The sequence below is a fragment of the Gymnodraco acuticeps genome, unplaced genomic scaffold, assembly GCF_902827175.1.
Source record: "Gymnodraco acuticeps unplaced genomic scaffold, fGymAcu1.1, whole genome shotgun sequence".
NCBI lineage: Eukaryota > Metazoa > Chordata > Actinopteri > Perciformes > Bathydraconidae > Gymnodraco > Gymnodraco acuticeps.
The window spans coordinates 3,539,532-3,560,353 of NW_022990441.1; the positions used below are offsets into that span (position 1 = coordinate 3,539,532).

At 40.6% G+C, this 20,822-nt stretch overlaps 1 protein-coding gene across 4 annotated transcripts in view; it reads right to left on the bottom strand.

Moving 5' to 3' along the window:
* Positions 1-20,822, bottom strand: part of grik4 (glutamate receptor, ionotropic, kainate 4) — a 329,869-nt gene that overhangs the window by 150,221 nt on the left and 158,826 nt on the right. For all 4 annotated transcript variants that reach the window (XM_034225443.1, XM_034225444.1, XM_034225442.1 and 1 more), the window contains one exon: positions 16,448-16,581. In XM_034225443.1, the coding sequence (XP_034081334.1) occupies positions 16,448-16,529 (82 nt within the window). In that variant the 5' untranslated portion in view covers positions 16,530-16,581. The remainder of the gene's footprint in view (positions 1-16,447; positions 16,582-20,822) is intronic.

Sequence of the window (20,822 nt, forward strand, 5' to 3'; positions counted from 1 at the left end):
GGCAACAACCGGAAGACAGAGAAGAAGAACAGACTACGTGATATAAACAAATAACAAATAGCGTGTGCGGTAGCTTCACCTTAGCATGTGTTCTTTGCAGGTGTTTGTTGAGGTTTGACCACGTGGTGTTTACAGCAGTGGATAACAGCTTCTGGCCTGGACACAGTTTGCACCTCACCGTCACATTCCTGTCTATTCTTCGGACGAACTCAAAATAATGGGCATACCTCTCCACCCCTCGAGAGTTATCGCTGACTCAGCCATGTTTATGCAGCACTGCACGTGGAGATGTGGACGCGCAAGTCGCGCAGATTACGTACATATAAACCTACAAAGTACTGATATAGTAAATTAAAAAATAATTATTTTTGTGTAGTTGTATATTGCAATAATAACGTATGGTTGTCACAAAATCCCACGGCACACCCGGACTTGCCTCACGGCACACCAGTGTGCCGCGGCACACCGTTTGGGAACCACTGCTCTACAGTATACAGCAGGGGTACTCAAATACAAATCTTAAAGGTCCAAAATAAATGTTTCAATAAGACAAAGGTCCGTTTATTACGGTCATTCAAACTTTTAAACAATTGCAACAAGATTCTTAACACGAGGTTGCAAAAACAAAAATAATCTGTATATGCAGCAGTTTTCATTGTTATTGTGTCTGTGCTTGACCCCTCAGAGTCGCAGTGTAAGAGCTGCACAGTTATGAATAAAGGCAGCTGCACCCTCTTTCATTCAGCATTCCCATTATTGCTTTATAAATGTATTCCCCCTTGTGCGTCCACTGAGGTTCGTCAGGCCCAACACATCTTCAACAAACTCCCCCTTTGCCTCATCATAACAACTCACAAACACCAGCAACTGAGCATTGTCAGTGGTGTCAGTGGACTCACCCACAGCTAAGGAAATGCACTGTGCATTTGTTATTCCATCACAAAGCTGATTAATCAAATCACCAGCCAGTATTTCTGTTCTTCTGGTTGCTGTGGAATCTGAGAGGGGGATTTGCTTGATTTGACCTGTTATTTCCTCTTTTTGTTTGCCTTCAACATGGTCTCCATCACTTCAGTCATGCATTCTTTTATACTGCAGTTATTATCCAGTGGAAAGCCCTTACCTACTGGCTTAGTTAAATCAAAGTGGTTACTTTCTGTTGGCTGGGCAGTGTAGTTTTACACACCGTCTTATTTGACTTTCTCAGGACATAAAACAGTTTTTTGGGGGCAGACCCCCTCAAAGAAAAAAATATATTTACACACGTAAGGTCATCATCTTAATAGTTGTGTATGCTCATCCGTGAGCAGAGCATCAAGTTGACATGTCTATTACAGCTGAATGCGGCGATTACCATTTTGTTCAGCAAAACGCCTCACAAACGTATTAAGATCAACAGCTTCAGTGCGTTTTGATTCAATGCTGAGTACAGCCAAACTGACAGTCTCTTCTCTGTCAGTGTAGACCGCAAATACCTCATTCCTTCAGTGCTTGGGTCCGAATGCTTCTCGTTTTGCGCCGTCCAGTTCAAAATGAAAACGCCGCCAATCGTATGTCCACGCTCGCGCCAGGACCGGGGGAGGGGTTACATGACGTGCATCTTGTGCTGCATTCACTTGCACTCGGACATTAGAGACTTTCTCTCATAAATGTCCGATGAGCCACAACTTTTCTTTCAAAACAAAGCTGCCAACTGGGGTGGCAGCTGGGGTGGCAAGGCCTATTTTTAGGGTGTCAGTTGCCACCCCGGTAGGTGAAACTAGGCTACTAGCTACAGTACAGATGGAACTAGATGAGCTGTTAACTCTCGCTCTGAATTTTTTTTTTTTTAATTCTCGCTCTGACTTAGACAGGTTGAAAGAGACACACACATTTTTCCCACCCGCAGTCCGCGAAGACCCGCCCTACTGTGCCTCTGATTCGCAGATTGTTTGGGGGGAAAAAACGCGGACTGGTTGCTGAATATGATTGGACCAAAGCGTTGACAGTGGAACAGTCAGACATGCAGAGCGCTGTTTGCAGTGGACATAGCGGAGAATTTTGACTCGTTGCGAATGCGTTGTGGCGATGTCTCACATATAATCAGTGCTGGAATTGGGCCGGTACTCACCGGTACGCAGTACCGGCACTTCTGGTTCTGACCCATGGAGTACCGGCACTTCTTGCTCAGTACCGGCATGCTGGCGGTACTCCGGTACTCATGCACCGTGCCAGTACTCAACACTCTCCCGCCGTTCTTATTATACAACCATATATATATATACAGCCGCCCGGTACTCAGTAGATGCGTCATGAGGTGCCGAACGGACATTCTCATCGCTCTAACCGCTGGAGTTTCACAGCGGCTGTCAGCTGTTTACTCCTGTCATTCAAACAGAACGTGCTGGAGAGGGGGCGGGGCTTATCTTCTCCATGTAAATACTGTGGTGGAAACGACTATGTCAAAATTAACCTATTTGACCGTGATTCAATAGTAATACACGTTTCAAAATAATAATAATAATAATGCCGAAGTAACAACATACTGAAAACTGTTAGTAAAACCATGTTTTAATGCTTTACAATTTACATACCTAGATGCACGTGTGTTGTGTTTATGCAGTGCAACTCCCACCCAGTGGGTGGCTATGTAGAGTGATAGAACAGAGCAGGCACGGCCCCGAGAGAAGGAAAGCAAGTCACGTCACAAATGAGCATTTCTAAAATGTTAGCGTGGATTAATAAAAGTGCAAAAAGACAGCGGTTGTCGCCGGAAGAAACTTCAAATACAGAGAATGCTGTGCCTGTGTTGGAAATTGTGTCTGATGGGGAGCTTTCTTTGGTTGATCCTCCTGCTCCAAGTTCTAGTGCATTAGCATTAGCACTAGCTCCGCCGCCTCCTCCAGAGCCTCTAACGTTAGCTGCTGCTGGCGCAACTGCCACCACCAACACCGGGCAAAGCGATGCACCTGACTGCTGGACAACGGACCAGGTGCAATATTTTTGCAAGACCAATGCATGGCTCCTTCTTAAAGATAAGAAGCTAGGATGTCGGATATGCAGAGATCTCAAATATTTGGGAATACACACTGGACAAGGACTGAAACTGTCAACTGAATGGGGTGAGTGTGCAGTGTCGGTGTTGACAAGGGCAAACAACAAGCTAGCCTGAGAAAAAAAATCAAAGAACATAAAGAATCACAAGCCCATGTAAAAGCTGCTGACATCATTACATCTGCTTCACGTGAAACTATTCAACATCAAGTGCAGTCTATGCATAAATCTGAATTAGACACCACTATCAGAGTTTTTCGAACGGCATATAAAATTGGCAAACATAGCCGGCCATTCACAGACATGCCAATTGATTTGAATGTACAGAAACTGAATGGGCTGAACGTGGGCAGGGTTTTGCACTCCAATAAAACCTGTGGCGAAATCATCGACCACATAGCTCATGAGCTGAAGAAACAAATGGCAAAAGACATTACAGAAAACCAAAGAAAACTCTGTGTTTTGGTCGATGAATCTACCACTATTAGTGGTAAAACGGTGCTTGTTGTGTGTCTACGCTCAGCATTAGCTGATGCTGAGCCCGAAACGTTTTTTTGGGAGCTGATCGAGTTGGATGGAACAACGGCTGATGACATCACAAAGGCGTTAATGGAGTGTCTTGGAAGAGATTTTAACGAGGACTTTTTAGGTCAGTGTTTCGTTTCTTTTGCATGTGATGGGGCTTCAGTCATGCTAGGGAAGAGAACAGGCGTTGCTACCCAGTTGTGTAGTAAATTCCCAAGCCTGTTTGTGTGGCACTGCTCCAATCATCGTCTAGAGCTGGCAGTTGGGGATGTGGTCAAGGAGGTCTCAGGGCTCAATCATTTCCAGATCTTTTTTGACAAACTCTATTCCTTGTTCCATGCCTCCCCCAAAAATCAGAGGCAGTTAGCGCAGTGTGCGCAAGCAGTCGGACAGCGTCTCCTGGTGATAGGGCGTGTTTTGTCCATCCGCTGGGTGGCTTCAAGTGAAAGGAGCGTCAGAGCAGTCTGGGAAAACTACCGAGTGCTTCATGATCACTTCACAAATGCTGCAAACGACACGAGCAGGGATTCCAGAGACAGAGCAAAGTACAAGGGCCTGGATGATGTGCTCACATCTGCAACGTTTGTCAGCAATCTGGGACTGATGTACGCTCACAGAGCTCAGCGACCTCTCTCGGCAACTCCAAAAAAGAGAGATGACACTGCCTAGCAGATAGGCTCTTAACTCGAGAAATACGAGTTTTTGAATCCATGGTCACCATGCCTGGCCCACACATGACTACAGTTCATACAGCTCTAGCTGAGAAGTCCTTCAAGGGTGTTGCCCTGCGTGAGAATGGCAGGCTTGTACAGATTCATGCAGGTCAGTTTTTCCGCAGTATGGTAGAGAATCTGAGACACAGAATGACTTCCACAACCTCCTCTCATGTCAGCACAAGAGAAATCCCATTACATGGCCGGGAGGCCCGGGACAATCAGCTAATCCAGGACATGAAAGTTATCCATCCTGGAAGTTGGCCTGAAGAGGAGTTAGACGTACAGTATGGGGACGTAGAGGTGCTACGTTTGTGCGAAGTGCTGAAAGTGGACAGAAGAGAGACTGTTCAGGGCTTTCACGAATACAAGGAAACCAGGGCATCCCGTACACCTGCTGCCATGGAGCCTCTACTGAAAGCAGTCCGAACCATCGCTGTCTCCACTAGTGAGTGTGAGCGGGCATTCAGCTGCATGAACGATATCCTTACTGCAAAAAGGAATGCTCTCTCTGTCAGCCGACTGTCCAGCCTGGTTTTCATTAAATGTAATGGACCATCACTAGGACAGTTCAATCCGGAACAGTATGTGAGGTCCTGGCTGGCAAAGGGAAGGAGAAGTGCTGATGAAAGAGCCTGTCCAGCTCCAGCCCCTGATACTGATGTCCCCAAAGCCTTCTGGAGCCTTTTCTAACAATGTGAAGTATATTGCAAAGCAGCTCACCCAGTGAGAAGACTTTTGGCATAATGTGCCGATTTGTACAGATCCTGGAGATAGAAGGACTTCAGACCAACCAGGGAGTTATCTGATCAGCTTGGTGTTCAATGTAACTCTTTACCATGGCTCAGACTTTGTTACTTGCAGTTACAGTTTCTCATTTTAGATTATGCAAATTTTGCATTTGTTTTTACATGTTCTTTGTTCATGCTCTTTATCATTTTTCTGAGTTGGAAAGTTAGATTGCATCATAGTTTACTTTATACATATTTGTATTCTTCAGTGGTGAAGTATATTGCAAAGCAGCTCAGCCATGTGAGAAGACTTTTGGCACTTTTTCGTTTTTCGTTTTCTGAGTTGGAAAGTTAGATTGCATTCAAAATGTACAGAAATACTTAATTTTGTTAAAGCTTTTTATAAAAAATGCTTCTGACCAGAGCTTTGTTTCCTTGTCATTAATGTTGAACACCACCAGAGGGGCTCTCACCTGAAAGGTCTCTGCTTCATGTGTCTTCAGCAGAAGATCTAGACTTTGATTGCTATATTTTCAGTTAATATTGACCTTACTGAGCTTTAGCCATATCCGCTGCCTATCATAAAAAATGTTAAGTACAGTGAACCTTTCTAAAATATACAGTAGTAAAGAGACAAACCCACCAGCATTATATTAGCCAAATTCTTGTTTGTGGGCTGTATATATAAAATTGACTTGAAAAAGTTGCTGATTTTAGAGTACTGGCACCTTTTTCATTCCAATTCAAGCACTGCATATAATACAGAGAGATAATACATATGAAAAGTATAATTTGCTCAGAGTCCGGAGACAGTGGTGGTTCGGTCCGGATCCGGATCTGAGTCCGTAGTTTGAGGATGCCTGGTATACAGTATGCATGAGCCAGTATATTCATGCGTACTAGTGTTAATTTCGTCAGCTATTTTTTTATTTAGTTTTAGTCTTAGTCCTGTGTTAAATTTCCTTTTTAGTTTTAGTCATATTTAGTCACCTTCATCCTGTTTTTATTTAGTCAAGTTTTAGTCGACTAAAAGTCTGAGCATTTTAGTCGACTAAAACAGTAAACATTTTAGTCAAGATTTAGTCGACTAAAAGTCTGAGCATTTTAGTCATATTTTAGTCAAAGAAAACTAATTATTTTAGTCTACTTTTTGTCAATAAAAACTGTTGAGTATTTTTTAGTCATCAGATTATATAGAACATTTCAGTCAAACAAACTAGTATAGCCCAAACCAATAATTTGTCATTTTAGTATATATAAATAAATAAGATTATATCTTGTCCTTATTTGATGAAAAACACAGGTTGAATGATTAAGAATGCAGCTTTGCAGAGAGGATCTGCTCAGGTTTGTGGTGTTTTTACCAGCTGTGTTATGGCCACATTGCTTCCCTTCTGATAAAACAATGCATTCGCTTTTTTTCTCCGCCTCATTGTAGTGAAAATGGGCCCAAATATCACGTTGTTTCTTTCTCCCAAGCAGTGGTGGCTTTAGACTTTTTCGTTGTCAGTCATTTTGACGGATCGTAACATTTCCGTCATAATCCATTATTATCCGTCGAGTGCACAATTTATCAATCACTCGCGCTGACGGGGGGTATTCGGTTAACGCGAGTGCGACCACTGCTCCCAAGCCCTGTTGCCATTTCATTTTCTGTTAAATAAGGTTAGTTAGACCATGAGTTAGACCCGAGTCTTCCTGACAGTTCACAGTGTGCCGCTGCCCGGTGTAATTCAAATCTACCGCCGCGCGCAGCACAGACACACAGCTGCTGCCCTGCCGCAGCGCCGGAAATGGAACTGCTGGGAGAAAAACTGACTATCAGAGATGTAACGTTATCTTGGATAATATTTCGTCTCCTCATTTTTCGTCAACGAAAGTAAATTTATTTAGTGAACTACATTTTCGTCTCGTCACTTTTCGTCAACGATATTGCATGATGATGTCGTTACAGTTATTGTTTACTGCCGTCGGTGCCGTCTCGTCATCGTCTCGTTTTCGTCATGGAAAAAAAGGTCGTTGACGAACATATTTCGTCATAGATTTAGTCAACGAAATTAACACTAATGCGTACTACATGTTGTTGGCATTGATGTTGCTCTGCCCTAATGAAAACTCAGTGAACAAAAGCTATTTTCCCTCTAGCTGCCAATAGATAACAGCTCTCCACAGGAGGAAAAGCAGAGCATTTATAGCTATATTTTCATGATTCAAGGCATAAGCACTAGCACTGGCACAAGTTCATGGAGCATGCATGATTGGCCGAGGCAACCCATTTAGTTATTTTGAGACAAGAGGCTTTAACACAGCAAAGGAGCCCAGTGAACACACGCTGCAGGTGTGAAACGGTTTTACAGGGGGAATCATGACTAATCAAATCATACCCTGTCATTCCTTTCAAAGATATGCTCTCTTCACAATGGCTGTAAAGGACAAGGAGAGTCAAGATCTGCTGCACAAAAGCCACTGCTAAGAGGAAATTGATGTCCTTGTTTAGGAGAACTAGGAGTGTCACGAGGCATAAACAGTAGAAGACGTTCTCTTCTTCTTCCATGCAGGGGAAGTATTGAGTGCTAGTTGTTTTTGTAGATCATTCCTTACCAGCATGAATAATGGGGACAAAAGTCATCGTAGTCCTACAAGTATGAGGTCTCAGCAGTGTTAGTTAGACAAGTCAAAAAGTATGTTCCAAAGTTTTTTAGAGGCTTTAAAGTACAACATCTTTGTTTAACTATAGTTCCCCCACAGCTGAGCATGAGTGCCTTTTACACTGGGGAAACACAAAGAGTGAATTCTGTTTAAAAAACTTTACCTTTTAAAGATACCCCCTTGATGTGGTAAACTCAGACTGCTGAAACCTTACTTTAACCAGAGGTACATTTTGGAATAAAGATTTTTTTAAATTGACACTTTGAACAGGAAGAACTTTAACATCAAGCACAACCTCCTTCAATGTAAAGATGGTTGGTAGGTTCTGCAATCCTTAGAAAGTGTGCGCATGAACCTTGATGGCTTAGACAATATATGTGGATATATTGCAGCAAATTATGCAAGGTAATCCACATAGGATTTAGGCTAGTAGTACATAAAAGAGGGCTTGCTATAGAAAAGTTTAAATATAACATCCAATGAGCAAAGATGTCGTTATATTGTTTGTTTTAAAGGCTGTCGTCAAGGTTTGTTTCGGAAAGATTCAATGGAGAGGAGCACCATTTTAGATTTGGTTGAGATTTAAAAAGGTTAAATATTTTTCTATTTAAACATTACACTATAAACCACAACCTCAGCACATCATTAGGTCTTCACCATAAATTAACTAACACAAAGTTAGTATTTGTTGTAGTGTTTTGTTTTGCATTCAATGTGCAGATATAATAGTATATGAACTGGGCTTGCATCACACATTGGTTACATTGGTTATTTATTGTAAATGCAAATTAAATGCAATTATTCTATGCAACGCTTGTGTGTGGATTCAATGTCACATTACCCCTACCGTTCAGTGTAAAGAATTAATCTGCAGTCAACAGTAATATTTCATAGATGATCGATAGGTATAAATAATGTGACATCTCCATACCAGCATTCCCTCATTCCATTATTCTGCTGTGCAACGCCCTGGTTATGACCTTCACTCTACACTACCATGGGACTGTAAGGAAGAAGAAGAATGACTGTCCATGCCCTTCTTTATATAAACCAAGCTCAAGCCTTCCATCCCAGCATCTGAAAGACTCCATTACACCACAAATACCCTCATATAGCTCGTAATTACTTTATTAATAATTGAAGTACCAATGTTTTCATGTTTGTGTGTGTAGCTGTGGATAGGGGACCTTTTTCTATGAGCTCATATAGATAATTTGCATATGTGCATAAGTAAATAAGTAAACATTCATTTGACTTTGTCTTTAACAATCCCAGGAGACATTTATTCATGAGGATGTTAAGTGTGTGTTGGGGTGTGTGATTGAAACATACACAGTTTACACACACTCTTCATGCCTGTGCACAGTGACTTTATCAGATTTACTGAATAATTAATGTGGTAAGCTCAGGAGCAAAGTAGAGTGCATAATTGCATAACATCACTCCTATCTGCCATTCCTGCCATTAACTCAATGATGGGTCCCAGCACCTGCCCTGGTAATTAAAACCTTAGAGATTAATCATAAACCCTCCCACTTGCATGCGAGTAACAGAGGATATTTTTCTTTTAGGCATACACGGTTATTAATATGCTTTATTTGGCACATTTGCTACCATCTGAGTAAAACATGGAGAACTGGGCAGTTGGATCTTATAACAATTGGTAACCTAAAATAAGTTTAACCCTGGAGCTTCAGGTCTGTGAGTACACATGTCTGAGTGTCATTAACTTGATGACTCGCACAGCACATGGCTGAGTAATTAAAGGAAGGAGATTAATCATAAAGTCTCCTAACATGGTCTCTCAGCTGGAAAAAATGTGTGAAAAAATGGCAAGACGAGGCCCGCTACATGGTCGAAAAGTTTAAGTAGTTGATATGTTGTTAGTGTGAACAGAGCATGAGGCCTCACAGCAACGCAGGAAAGTTCCCTCACAGTTATTTACTCTTCCTCCCTCCCAATATGCCACCTTCACTGCTCTTCCAGTTACAGTGAATTAAATGAGTTCATAGAAGCCAACTGAAGTCAAGAGTGTATGAGGGCAAAACAAACCTGACTAGAGGCTCATGACTCATCCTTGGTTCAGCCCTAATAAGTCGCTGTAAATGTGCGTGGGGCTGACCTGAGGCAATAAACGGTGTGTTGCTGCTGACTTGTGGATAATCTATTAGACTCTACCTGTGTCTAAGATTGAACCGATCCGCCCTACATGCCCTTGGTGAATGGACACACATACGTTGCACTCTGTGTGCACACCTACAGTACATGAACAAACACTTACATGTGCAGGCCACTATGTGTAGAAATGTAAAAATTATCCTGCAGTCCAACGCCTACTTTAAGTGTCAGTGCAGGATGTAGTGTGCTCTTTATGTAGCAAAGTATAAAGGAAAGGTAGGAGATGAGCATGCGGCATATTCTGACCAATGTTTGAAACAATGACTGCTTTTAAAACCGTAACCAATACTGCCTGCACTAGTGTTCTTCAAGCTTAAATATACTGTGACATTTATGTAGTTGCCATGTAACATTGTTGTTGGAATAAATAATTTTGGAGTCAAGCGGAGTCAAGTCTAATAACTCAAGATCAATGAACAACAGTGTCTCATTTGAAATGTATGTATGCGATTTCTTGACACAGTTATTATAAGTATTCTGCTGTGGCTAAACCTTAAAGACACAGTGCTAATTGATGCTGTATTTAATTTATCAAGGGGTCCCTCCAGTGACAATTAGTACATCATATTCATCCAGTGATGCCAGTTTTGGGAAGATGGGTGAAGACGAGTGCAAAAAAGGGAGCAAATAGCCAAACAAAGTTTAGTTGCCCTCTCTTACTACTCATTGGTGCGCTGTAAGTGTTCGTATAGAGCTTTGTAGGGACATTTTAAAAAGTTGTCTTAAGCAAGCGTCAGGTTGGATTTCTTGCGGTAACTTAATGAGTACAGCAGCAGGTTTCACATCTAGCATTTAGTTAGAATATAAGTTTTATCTTAAGAATTAAGCTTCTTAATTAGGTGATCAACTTAATTGGAGATATATATAGACACATTAATTGTCAGATGACTGTCACAGGACTAATGTGTCCTCTTTGAACTAACGCAAACTTCAGTAAGACTTTAATTGATTCACAGGCTATAACAGAGACCTTGGCTAATACTGTGTTGTTAGCATTATAAAATACACTTTTTTAATCTCTTTTCTTGCAATATACAGCTGAGCCAAAAGCTGTTTCTAAACACTACATAATTGCCATAAATCATACACTATTTTTCTGTTAGTATGACATACATCAATGTATTCTACCCACCTGTACTGATAGGAATTACTGTATATGCAAACAATTATTTCATGATATATTTAACAAGTAATAATGATCTGTTCACACTAAAATCAATTCCCTTGTGAATATTTGTGTGTTTATTTCATTTGGGGTGCTTTTATTTTGTTATGTATATTTTTGAATTGTGACCTTCTCAATCTTGGCCATGTTACTTTTGGTGAGTTCACACTCGTCTCCTCAGTAACCTTCAGGCCATGCTGAGAAGAGGTGTTTATGAAAATAAATAATACTATTATTAATATAAGAATCCTCGGCTAGCAAGGCAGCCATTGTCTTCGTCTCATTCCTCATCACCGATAAACAAAAGCCAGATGCAGTGTCAAGGCCAGACCAGCTGCATATACATGGATCAATGGCTGTCAATGAAATGGGGACACTGGAAGGCTATTGTCCTGCCATCTCGCTCAAAGCTTTAGCAATTTTGCAGGCCTTCAGAAAATGCCATGTGACCTTAAGGTATGGAAAGTATGAGGACATTTTAAAGGCAAGGATCCTACAGGGAATATACATTATATACAGTATTACACGGAACCACAAGGCCACATTGATTTTTGGAACAACAATTTTAAGAGAAAAAAAAAATAATAGTCTACCCAAAGCTGCTCATCTTTGTAACCTCTGACTGTATGTTATTGGTTTTGCTTTGTATACAAATATCAGAGCTTTTAATTTCTGTAACATACAGTTGTTGCGGACATGGTGTGTTTGCTCTCCACTGCCATGCATGATGTAGTATAAGAGACTGCAGATGAAAATGAGCTTTAAAGATGTAATACGCCAAATGGTAACATTAATGTTTAAAATTGTACAAACGGGTCAATGTACTTAAAAAAAGAAAGACAATAACATATGCTCAGGTAGTTATGTCTGCAATTTAACAATGGCATAGCAGTTAAGTTAGCAGTCATTTGAATGAGGACTGAGCATACACATGATGAATATGAGCATCTGTTGTGAACCAGGATCTACCTCACTGTATCTATTAGCTTAAGTGTGGAATGTGACTGGAAGAAAAAAATATGGATTTAAAAAAAAGTCAAAATAAAAGTACTTTATGTGGCAAACAATTTGGGATGATCGCATTATGAAACTAATGTGTCTTTGCATAGAGAGAAGCAAGTTGATAACATTCAGGCGTCTGTAAAGAAAGCCCTTGGGCATCTGAGAGGCTAAAAACACATGAATAAATTGGGCAAAGAAAACCAACAAACATAGCCAGCCTCCCCGAGGACCTAATAATAAGAAATGTGATTTTTCATGAAATGTCAGATGCAGTAAAATCTCTGTTTTTTTAATATGTTCCTCTGCTGCCCTTTGCAAAACTCATTCTCAGTAAATGTTTGTATATTGACAAGGCATACATCTCTTCAAATTATACTCAATAGTAATCAATTAAACAAATCAGACATTGATAGATTTAGAAGAATGTGCACACAGTGGTGGATCCATATATGTATATATATATATAAGGTGACTTGAAAGGTTGTATTATAGATTTATGATTATCTATCTGTAATTTCTGTGTACATGTGTCTATACTATAACTATATGTGAGTAGAGCTTTTGTGAAACCGTATGTTATTCAAATGTTTTTCTCTATAAAATGTTTTTGAATCAACACGGAGCGTAGTTCCTGATATGCTTAATACATTTTGAAGCTGTGTAAAAAACCTTTAAAGCACATTTGATTGGTCTATTTAAAAAAAAAAAACAATACCATGGAAGATATACTCCACAAATCCATTTTGAAGACAACACAAATCTGGTGTTGGAGACATTGTGTGAAGCTTTCAACAGATTTCCATAACTATCGATAATAATCCTGACATTTAAAGAGAAACCGCATTTGCTCTTAAAGAACGCCAGCGCCCAGTATGAAAGGCATATTTGAGGTGAGCAAAAGGATATCTGCTGAAGAGGTTTACGGCACCCCAGTGAGCTGACAACAGCTACATTTAGTGTTGCTCTCATAGGAGGAGGATATCCCTGTGGTGAAGCTCAATGCTTAGACATTGTGGGATTTAAAAGAGAATCTGATGCCAGTGCCTGTCTGGATTTATTATTGAACAGAATAGAAATCCAACAAGTCTGTCAAAGCAAAACGATAAAACAGAAAATCAAGACTCACCTATTTGGAATATCTAGCTGATTGTGGTAAGGAGATAAAACACATTTTTATCTTAATATTCTGACTATTTTTGTTCTAATTTAGATCATTTAAACAAGCCATATAAGACAGGAAAAACATCTCCTATACAACTTCCAACTTTCCATCTTTATTTATTCAGGGGAGTTGCACTGAGGGCGATGCTCTCTTTTGTAGAAAAAACCCTGATCCCATTCACACAGTAACACATTCAGACCTGAACGCTTCCCAGTACAACCACAGCCTGATCTGTTATGGGCCTTGCTCAAGGGCACCTCAGTGGTGGTAATGAGGGAGGATGACTGAGGCAGTGTGTGTTTGCACTATGTGCTCTGTTGGACAAAGTTGGCAGTGTTAATGATAGTAACTCAAATAAAAGTTAATGTTATCCTGACTCTTTTCCTTGACTCCCTATATTACCAGAGACAACATAGTAGTAATGTGTGTGTGTGGAATAATTATTTAAATAAGTGTAAGCAGCGGTTGATTGGCTGAAAGAATGTTGGCGGCAGACGGTCTTTCACTTAACTAATGGGGAATACAACCAACAAGAACTAGCTGCACCCAAATGGTAATGAACAGGGATTCAATGTAATATTATTCATGATCTCCTCTTGTTTGAATGTTTTACTCATCCCATGGCTGAAAGAGGTTTTTCTCAACATCATTTTATTTCATTTTGTGAATCAATTTGACTTAATATACTGTATCAAACATCTTATGTGTTTGGATTGTCTATTGGAATATTGCTATTCATGATTCGTTACAGCTTCCCTTGTCTCTGGTGTTTCTTATTAAAGGCAATACTGAAGAAAATGTAATTATGTATACACTCTCAGGCCTATATTCTTGTAATTAATCTTTCATACTGTGCAACAACTTCAAACAACACTGCAAATTACACCATTCAAACGCTGTATTAAATCAAATGAAAACCACCTTTTATCTGTTTTTACCAATCAGAGGGTCGATAAGAGGCCATGAAGACCTACCATACCAGATCATTTGTAAACGAAAATCCATGCAACCTGGGACTTGCCCAAAGCCCAGTTCCACACCTACACTGAGCTGCTGGCTGCTGCTTGGTCCTGGCGGGGAATGTGGCAGGGGCGGGAGGTTGTTTTTGGTCCCGATTCATTCAGAGAAGGCCAGACAGTGACATTATGCCAGCCAGGCAGGACCCAAGGGACAGCCATGTTAAATACCATCTCTTGCAGTGCAAATGGCAGGGAGTTTGTTGTGGTGTTTGGGGGTATGCGTTTGTTTGCGTGCCTTGGTGTGCAATGACATTTTTTGTGGTTGTGAGGGCCTGTTCTTGTGCATATCTATGCCTCATACTGCCTTGTGCATAAATGCATGCACACACACACACAGGCCCAGCAACCACAAACACATACTGACAGTACACTGGCAGAGAGACTGCTGTGCGCAGATCACATTAGAAGAAAAGGAAAAACAGGCCAACTGCCTAATTATCCATCAGCGATGCAACATGACTGAGATAAACATAAACAACCATCTCTGCAGAGGTTTGGTACATTCAGGTGGAGGGTAAAAGAGAAAGCCGGAGAAGAAAACAGAGACATGGGGCTCATTTATCCAACAATATTCACAAACAAGGAATGATTTGTTCATGGTCTTGTTGATACAGTACACTTTAAATGCTGTGTTGTTTTCAAAACAGAAGATGGTTTGGGGCAATATATGCAAAACTACCAAAAGGATCCTGCAAACCTAAGCTGTTCTGTGGCAGAGCTCTGAGACACGGAGCAGGCGAGAAGAGAGAGTGATACAAACATGTCTTGTTCAAAAATAAGAAATGTTGATACTTTTCAGGGATGACAGTTGAACATCTTGTAGAGGCTCAAAATACTGGAAGAATAAAAATACTTATTTCTCTTACAAAACGTGAGACTTAACGGGCGGAGGGAATCAGCAAAAGGAGCTGCATTAAAGTTCCAATATGCATTTATGAGCCTGTAAGTCTTGGGAATTTCTCAGAGGTGAAGTAAATAATGTTTTCATCATTACTGAAACTCATTTATCTAGGAATGAATGCTCAGCCCTGCAGTTTCATCATGTTGACAAGTGAATCCAAGACACCAGAAGAGACCTGTTTTAATAGCCTTACACAAATCCACATGGTACGAATACTGATTTTGAGTAATAACAACATATTTCGCTCTCAGATGTTTCTGAAAGTTGACTACCGTGCCATACATTTAAAGCAGGCAACAGGGTAGCAGAATCTGTGAGCTTCAGAATAAATCACATTCTAATTCTCTATCCTTACCTATACTTCCCATTTGTTCCTATATGCAGTACATACACACTCTCAAAAGGAGATATCCACCTTAGACAAGGGGTCTATACTTAATAAATAAAGAGACAGTCAGTCAAACTTTTGGTAGACGGGGAGCTAGTGACAGGGTGTCAGAGACCTGCTGACTGTAGGAGAATGTTAACGAGAAGGAACAACTCCCATTGGTTACTCACTGACTCTGTCAGGCTATGAGACTTTTGAACCATGCCCTCTCAGATGCAACGTCTAGTCAGTTTCAACCGTGGTCCACCGATCTGCCACATTTTCCAGAAGCAGAGTATTACTGTAGTTTCTGTTGGACTTTGTCCTATTATATTGAACTGTTCAAGCTTCTGACTTAACCATGCCGTTGATCAAGCCATAAATGATACGTATTGTGCCATTCAAAATGCCCTAGTGCAGTGGTGATGCTTAACTTACAATAGCCCAGACCACAGCAGTAGCGACAGGGTTAGCAATGGGGTTAGACTGAGATCATGGTTTATATTCCATGAAGAAAAGGCTAGTTTCATGTAGATTGCACTGTTACAAAATAGCCGGTAAATACCCCAAGCCGTGTCTGACTGTGGAAACTAGGGACTTTCAATTGAATTTCTTCAGCAAATGTTCCCATTATAAAACTGTGAAGCTGACAGTGCTGTCAACTTGAGGCAACATTTCAACAGCAATTTGGTTTAAAGTCAAGCTCAATAACTAAAATGTACAATTGTATTTTTTATATATGTCTACTCTATGCAATTAGTTTGTTTTTATGTCTTTTACTGGTATCTGTATTCTGTTACATTTGCTGTGAAATGTCTATGTGAAGCACTTTGGACTACACTTGTTGTATGAAAGGTGCTATATAAATAAAGATTATTATTATAAATTAATAAAAAAATACCTTTAAAAATAGAACACTTTCAAGGTCACCATCAGACTTTACAGCAGTTCTTCTGCTGCTACAAGACTGTAAAATACTGCAATTTAATTGTATAAATGTACCTAGTCTGAAGGAGAGAGGGCCACCAGCGGTGCTTCTCACCCACATGGCTAAGAAGAGCAGAAGCGCCCAGGCTGTGAGCATCTTCTATGACTCCTCATGGGTCCTGCCCCGGGGGTGCCCCTGTCACAGCCACCTGAAGGAAGCACAAAGCAGAGTACAGCATTAACACTTTAACTGACATGAAGAGGGACACACAAAAGTCAAAGCTGTGCACCAGACGGATAAAACTGACGGACACTCAGTTTCTCTCGCTCCCTCAAAGTCTGTCTATCTCTCTTGTTGCATGCTGGGAATCTGATAGTTAGAGTGTGAGACTGCTGGTAAGTACATCTGAGGCCCAAAGGAGAGTTAAAGGTCCCATGTCATGCTTTTCCGGTTATTACCCGTCCCCTTGTGTGTTATGACAGTTTTTATGCATGTAAACGGTCTGCAGAGTCAAAAACCCTCAAAGTACACCCTGTAGCGAGTAAAACTCTAACACAGAAAATACCTGTCTATGCTGCCCCAGAACGCCTCGTTGGAGATTTCTCTTTTTACATTTGTTTCTTCCGGGAACCAAAATGGACCAATCCGCGGAGCTCCTCACACACCAGGATCCCTTGGCGTCACTATCAAACGCAGTGGGGGGACATTTAGCGTAAATGTTCAACTAACAGGGAGTCCCATTGACTTACATAGAGCTCCCTGGTTGGTAATAGACGAGTTGGGATCGCGGAGAAATGCTCTCCGCAGACCCATTCTCACAGCGTTATAAACCTTTTTCTTACTCAATATCAAGCCACACTTATTGTTTTTACTTCGGCTGTGAGTGTTTGTGTGTGCTCAGGATGAGTTTCGCACTGTCTCGCTGTATCGCCAACCCGGAAACCACACCAGTAAGCCAGCTCACTGAGCAGCGAGCCTCGTAACATCCCGACCAATCAGAGCACACTGGGCTCACAGGGAGGGTAGGAGGGGGCAGGAGCTCCAACAAGCCGTTTAGGACAGAGAGTGAATACCGGTGAATACACATACTTTACAGAGATGCTGTATGAGAAACCAATGTGAGTTTGGAAAATTGCACAGTATAAATCTATTTTAGTATACCTCAACAATGGAATGGCCATTTCTACTGATCATAATTCCATATTGTAAGAAAGGTTGCTGTTTTTTCTTTATTATTAATGGTAGTGTTTTTATATGTTGCTGTGTATTGTTTTTGTTTGGACAAAACATCCAATACTTCCTGCTTTCTGCTTGCATTAGTCTTCAAATATCAAACTGGTAAAATCCTAGCCACAAACTGCTTTTCCAAACTTTAAAGGCATCATTGTCATAGTGTATAAATGTAAGTAGAAAAATGAAATTCTTCCATGCATGAAGCGCATGAACTTCTCACGCTTTTAAGCTCCGATGCCTCTTTTAACGCTTGGGCGAAGGCTGTCCATGACAACCTGTCATGTGTCTGTCATGAACGATTAATTAAGTGTTTTACTCTAAAATAGGTTGTTCCCTGTGCCATTTCCCCATGTACTTCTTTCTTCTTTGCTTTTCTAGTGAAGGCTATTCACTTCAGTTAATGTATCATTTTTTTGTTTAGCTTCTTTGTGTGTGTCCTTCTGAGTTAATCATGTGTTTTCAGTCTCATATTTACACAGGCACAAGATTGCAAAATTGTGGGTTTTTTTTATTGGTGGTTGACAAAAAAGGTCAAACCTGACTGGACAAATGCTTGATGGTGGTTCATATCTGGTTGCCAAAGGCAGCAGGGCAACATTTGTTGAGCTCTGTTTCCAATTTGACACTGTTTCCAGAACATCTGATGTTTTGCTCTTCATGTCACTTCTGTTGAAAGGGCATCCAAGGCTTACATCAGCTAAAATGCCAAAATCACAGTAGCTGAAGGTATTACCATGATATTGTGTGCCATGTGTCAACATTGTGTTCCCTGTGATTCTTATTTTGTGGTTTGAACTCACTCCTACTGGTTTAGGAACACAATGATTTAGCAGTAATGTGTGGAAGGGAAAATATAAAAGAGCAGTAGTTGCAGAGAAGATAAATCAGAAAGTTGGTTTTAGTTCTCTTTCAAGATACCGACACAGTAAGGAGCATAAATAGGTACCTTGGGGCCTTTAAAGTAGAGTACATAATGTTCTAAGCCAGGGGAACAGTTTAATTGGAGGTGAAGCTAGGTCTGTATTTTTCAAAGATTTCCTAATGAGCCCTCATGACACGCATTTAAACCAGTGAAGGGTGAGTGAAACTTATTTATAATAATTTTGTCCGTGTTCAGAATAATTGCTCCATCTATTAACCTGGACCCACACCGCAGAATTGTTTCATTTATTGCTTAATTGAAAACATGGAAATTGAGTCATCCAGCGCTGATTTGGTAGCAGCTGTTATTACCTCTCCAAGCTGCTACAACATGCATATTCAATAGTTTCCCCCCCATTAAATGAAGGTAGATTCTGAATTACACAGCAGATAAAAAGAAAATGTATTTATATTGGTATAATAATAATAATAATAATAATAATGATACATTTCATTTATATAGCACTTTTTTAAGTACTCAACGTCGCTTTAAAAGAATACAATTCACACAACAAACGAAGATTTAGTTATCTTTGATACGGTGGCCAACTTCCAAGATAGCATGCCACAAATGTGTGCCTTATTGAGCTAATCTATAGATTTATACTGTAACTAAAACACATCTAAATTTGCACAGTTAACAAAAAACTTCCCATCTATTTTGAAAAAAATTATGCAAGGTTCAATGCCAGATTGAATTACATTGGTTTAAAGCAGCTACAATCAATATTTGACGTATTGTGGTTAGGTCTTTTGGTTAATTCTAATTGCTTTTAAAAGGTAATTTTCCCCTGCAGGAGGAGGCTGTTCTCATAAAAAAGCTCTTAAAACGCTACACATTACTTACCGAGCACAAAATAGACAGACACAGTTAGAAACTAACTGGTGAACATGGTGGACAACTTAGCAGCTAAATAGCAAAGTACTTCAATAAGGAGTTGATAGAGACCACAAACAAATCTGAAAACAATTCACAACATGCCATCATTTATTTCCCAACACGATATTGTGTAAAAAAAAAAAACATTTTTCTAAGGGTATTTATAGTCTTATTTTGAATCATTGCAGTGCCTTGAAATTATTCTTGGATGCTTGATCAAATATGTATCTTTTTATCAAGGTTCGGCTTTGGTATTTAATCTTTATTAAAGGTATGAAAGGAGTGGGTGGTTCTGATAACCAAAGAAAGAAGGCATGCTGACTTCTTGTCAGTGCTTATATTACAGAGAATAAACAGTTTTTTGTCTTTCTATAGAGAGGTTAGTGAATATTGTTGGAGCTGTGAGGACTTTACCTTGGACAGGACAAACAAAGAGTCTGCAAGATTGGTGCAGCTACACCAGGGTTGCCAACTCTCACGCATCTGGCGTGTGACACACGCTTTCACTCTCACGCTCTCACGCTGCCCAAACTATTCTCACGCCAAAAACAAGATGAACCGGCGATCGTTTTTGGTTGGTTATTTACAATGTTGAGTTGACAGCTGCTCAAGCTGTCGATCCGCTCTCTCCCCGCCCCCACCACTCTTAACAACGTCAACAGACAGCAGAGCAGTGGAAGCCGACACGTATTGCGCATGCGCAGATCTAAGATCCAGTAGAAATGATAACAAAGTAAAAGTCTGTTGCTTATTGTTCTACTCGGCCAAAATAGAGTCAAAGAGTATATGAGAGTGAGAGTGTGTTAATTAATATATTTGGCAGTTTGGAGTAAGTCTGTAGATTTGTTTGGCTGCGTGTGTTTCATGTATAGGCCTCTCACGATAATTAATTTTGTTGGATACATTTTCCCGGAAATTATTGCGATAAACGATAATATTGTCGGCACCGTTGTATGACCATTTTAGACCACTGACCAGAGGTCGCGTTAACCGAATATTTTTTTTAACAATGATGGAAAAATCTGAAAGCAGTCCATCATTTTTGACGGATTAGAACAAACTTGGAACGGCGCCAAAGTTTTCCCGCAGCGAGGCTCCGGTGTTAAGCATGCCTGCCAAAAAGGAAATGATACCGTTTCCAAACCCAACTTTGCCCTACAAATCATTAAAATGTCTGTGAGTTTTGGCTTTACGCTGTGCGCACTCCCGCGAGGTGCAGTGGGCATGCATAACACGGCACTAACAGTTCACAAGCGTGCGCCCCGCCCCCCGTTGACGGTTCACGACTGTGCTCTCCCCCCCCCCCCACACACCCCCGTTGACAGTTCATGACCGTGCTCTCCCCCCCCCCCCCAGAGTGTAAAGGCCGAAGGGTAATACTGAATTTTGACGGAAATGTTACGATCCTGTCCGTC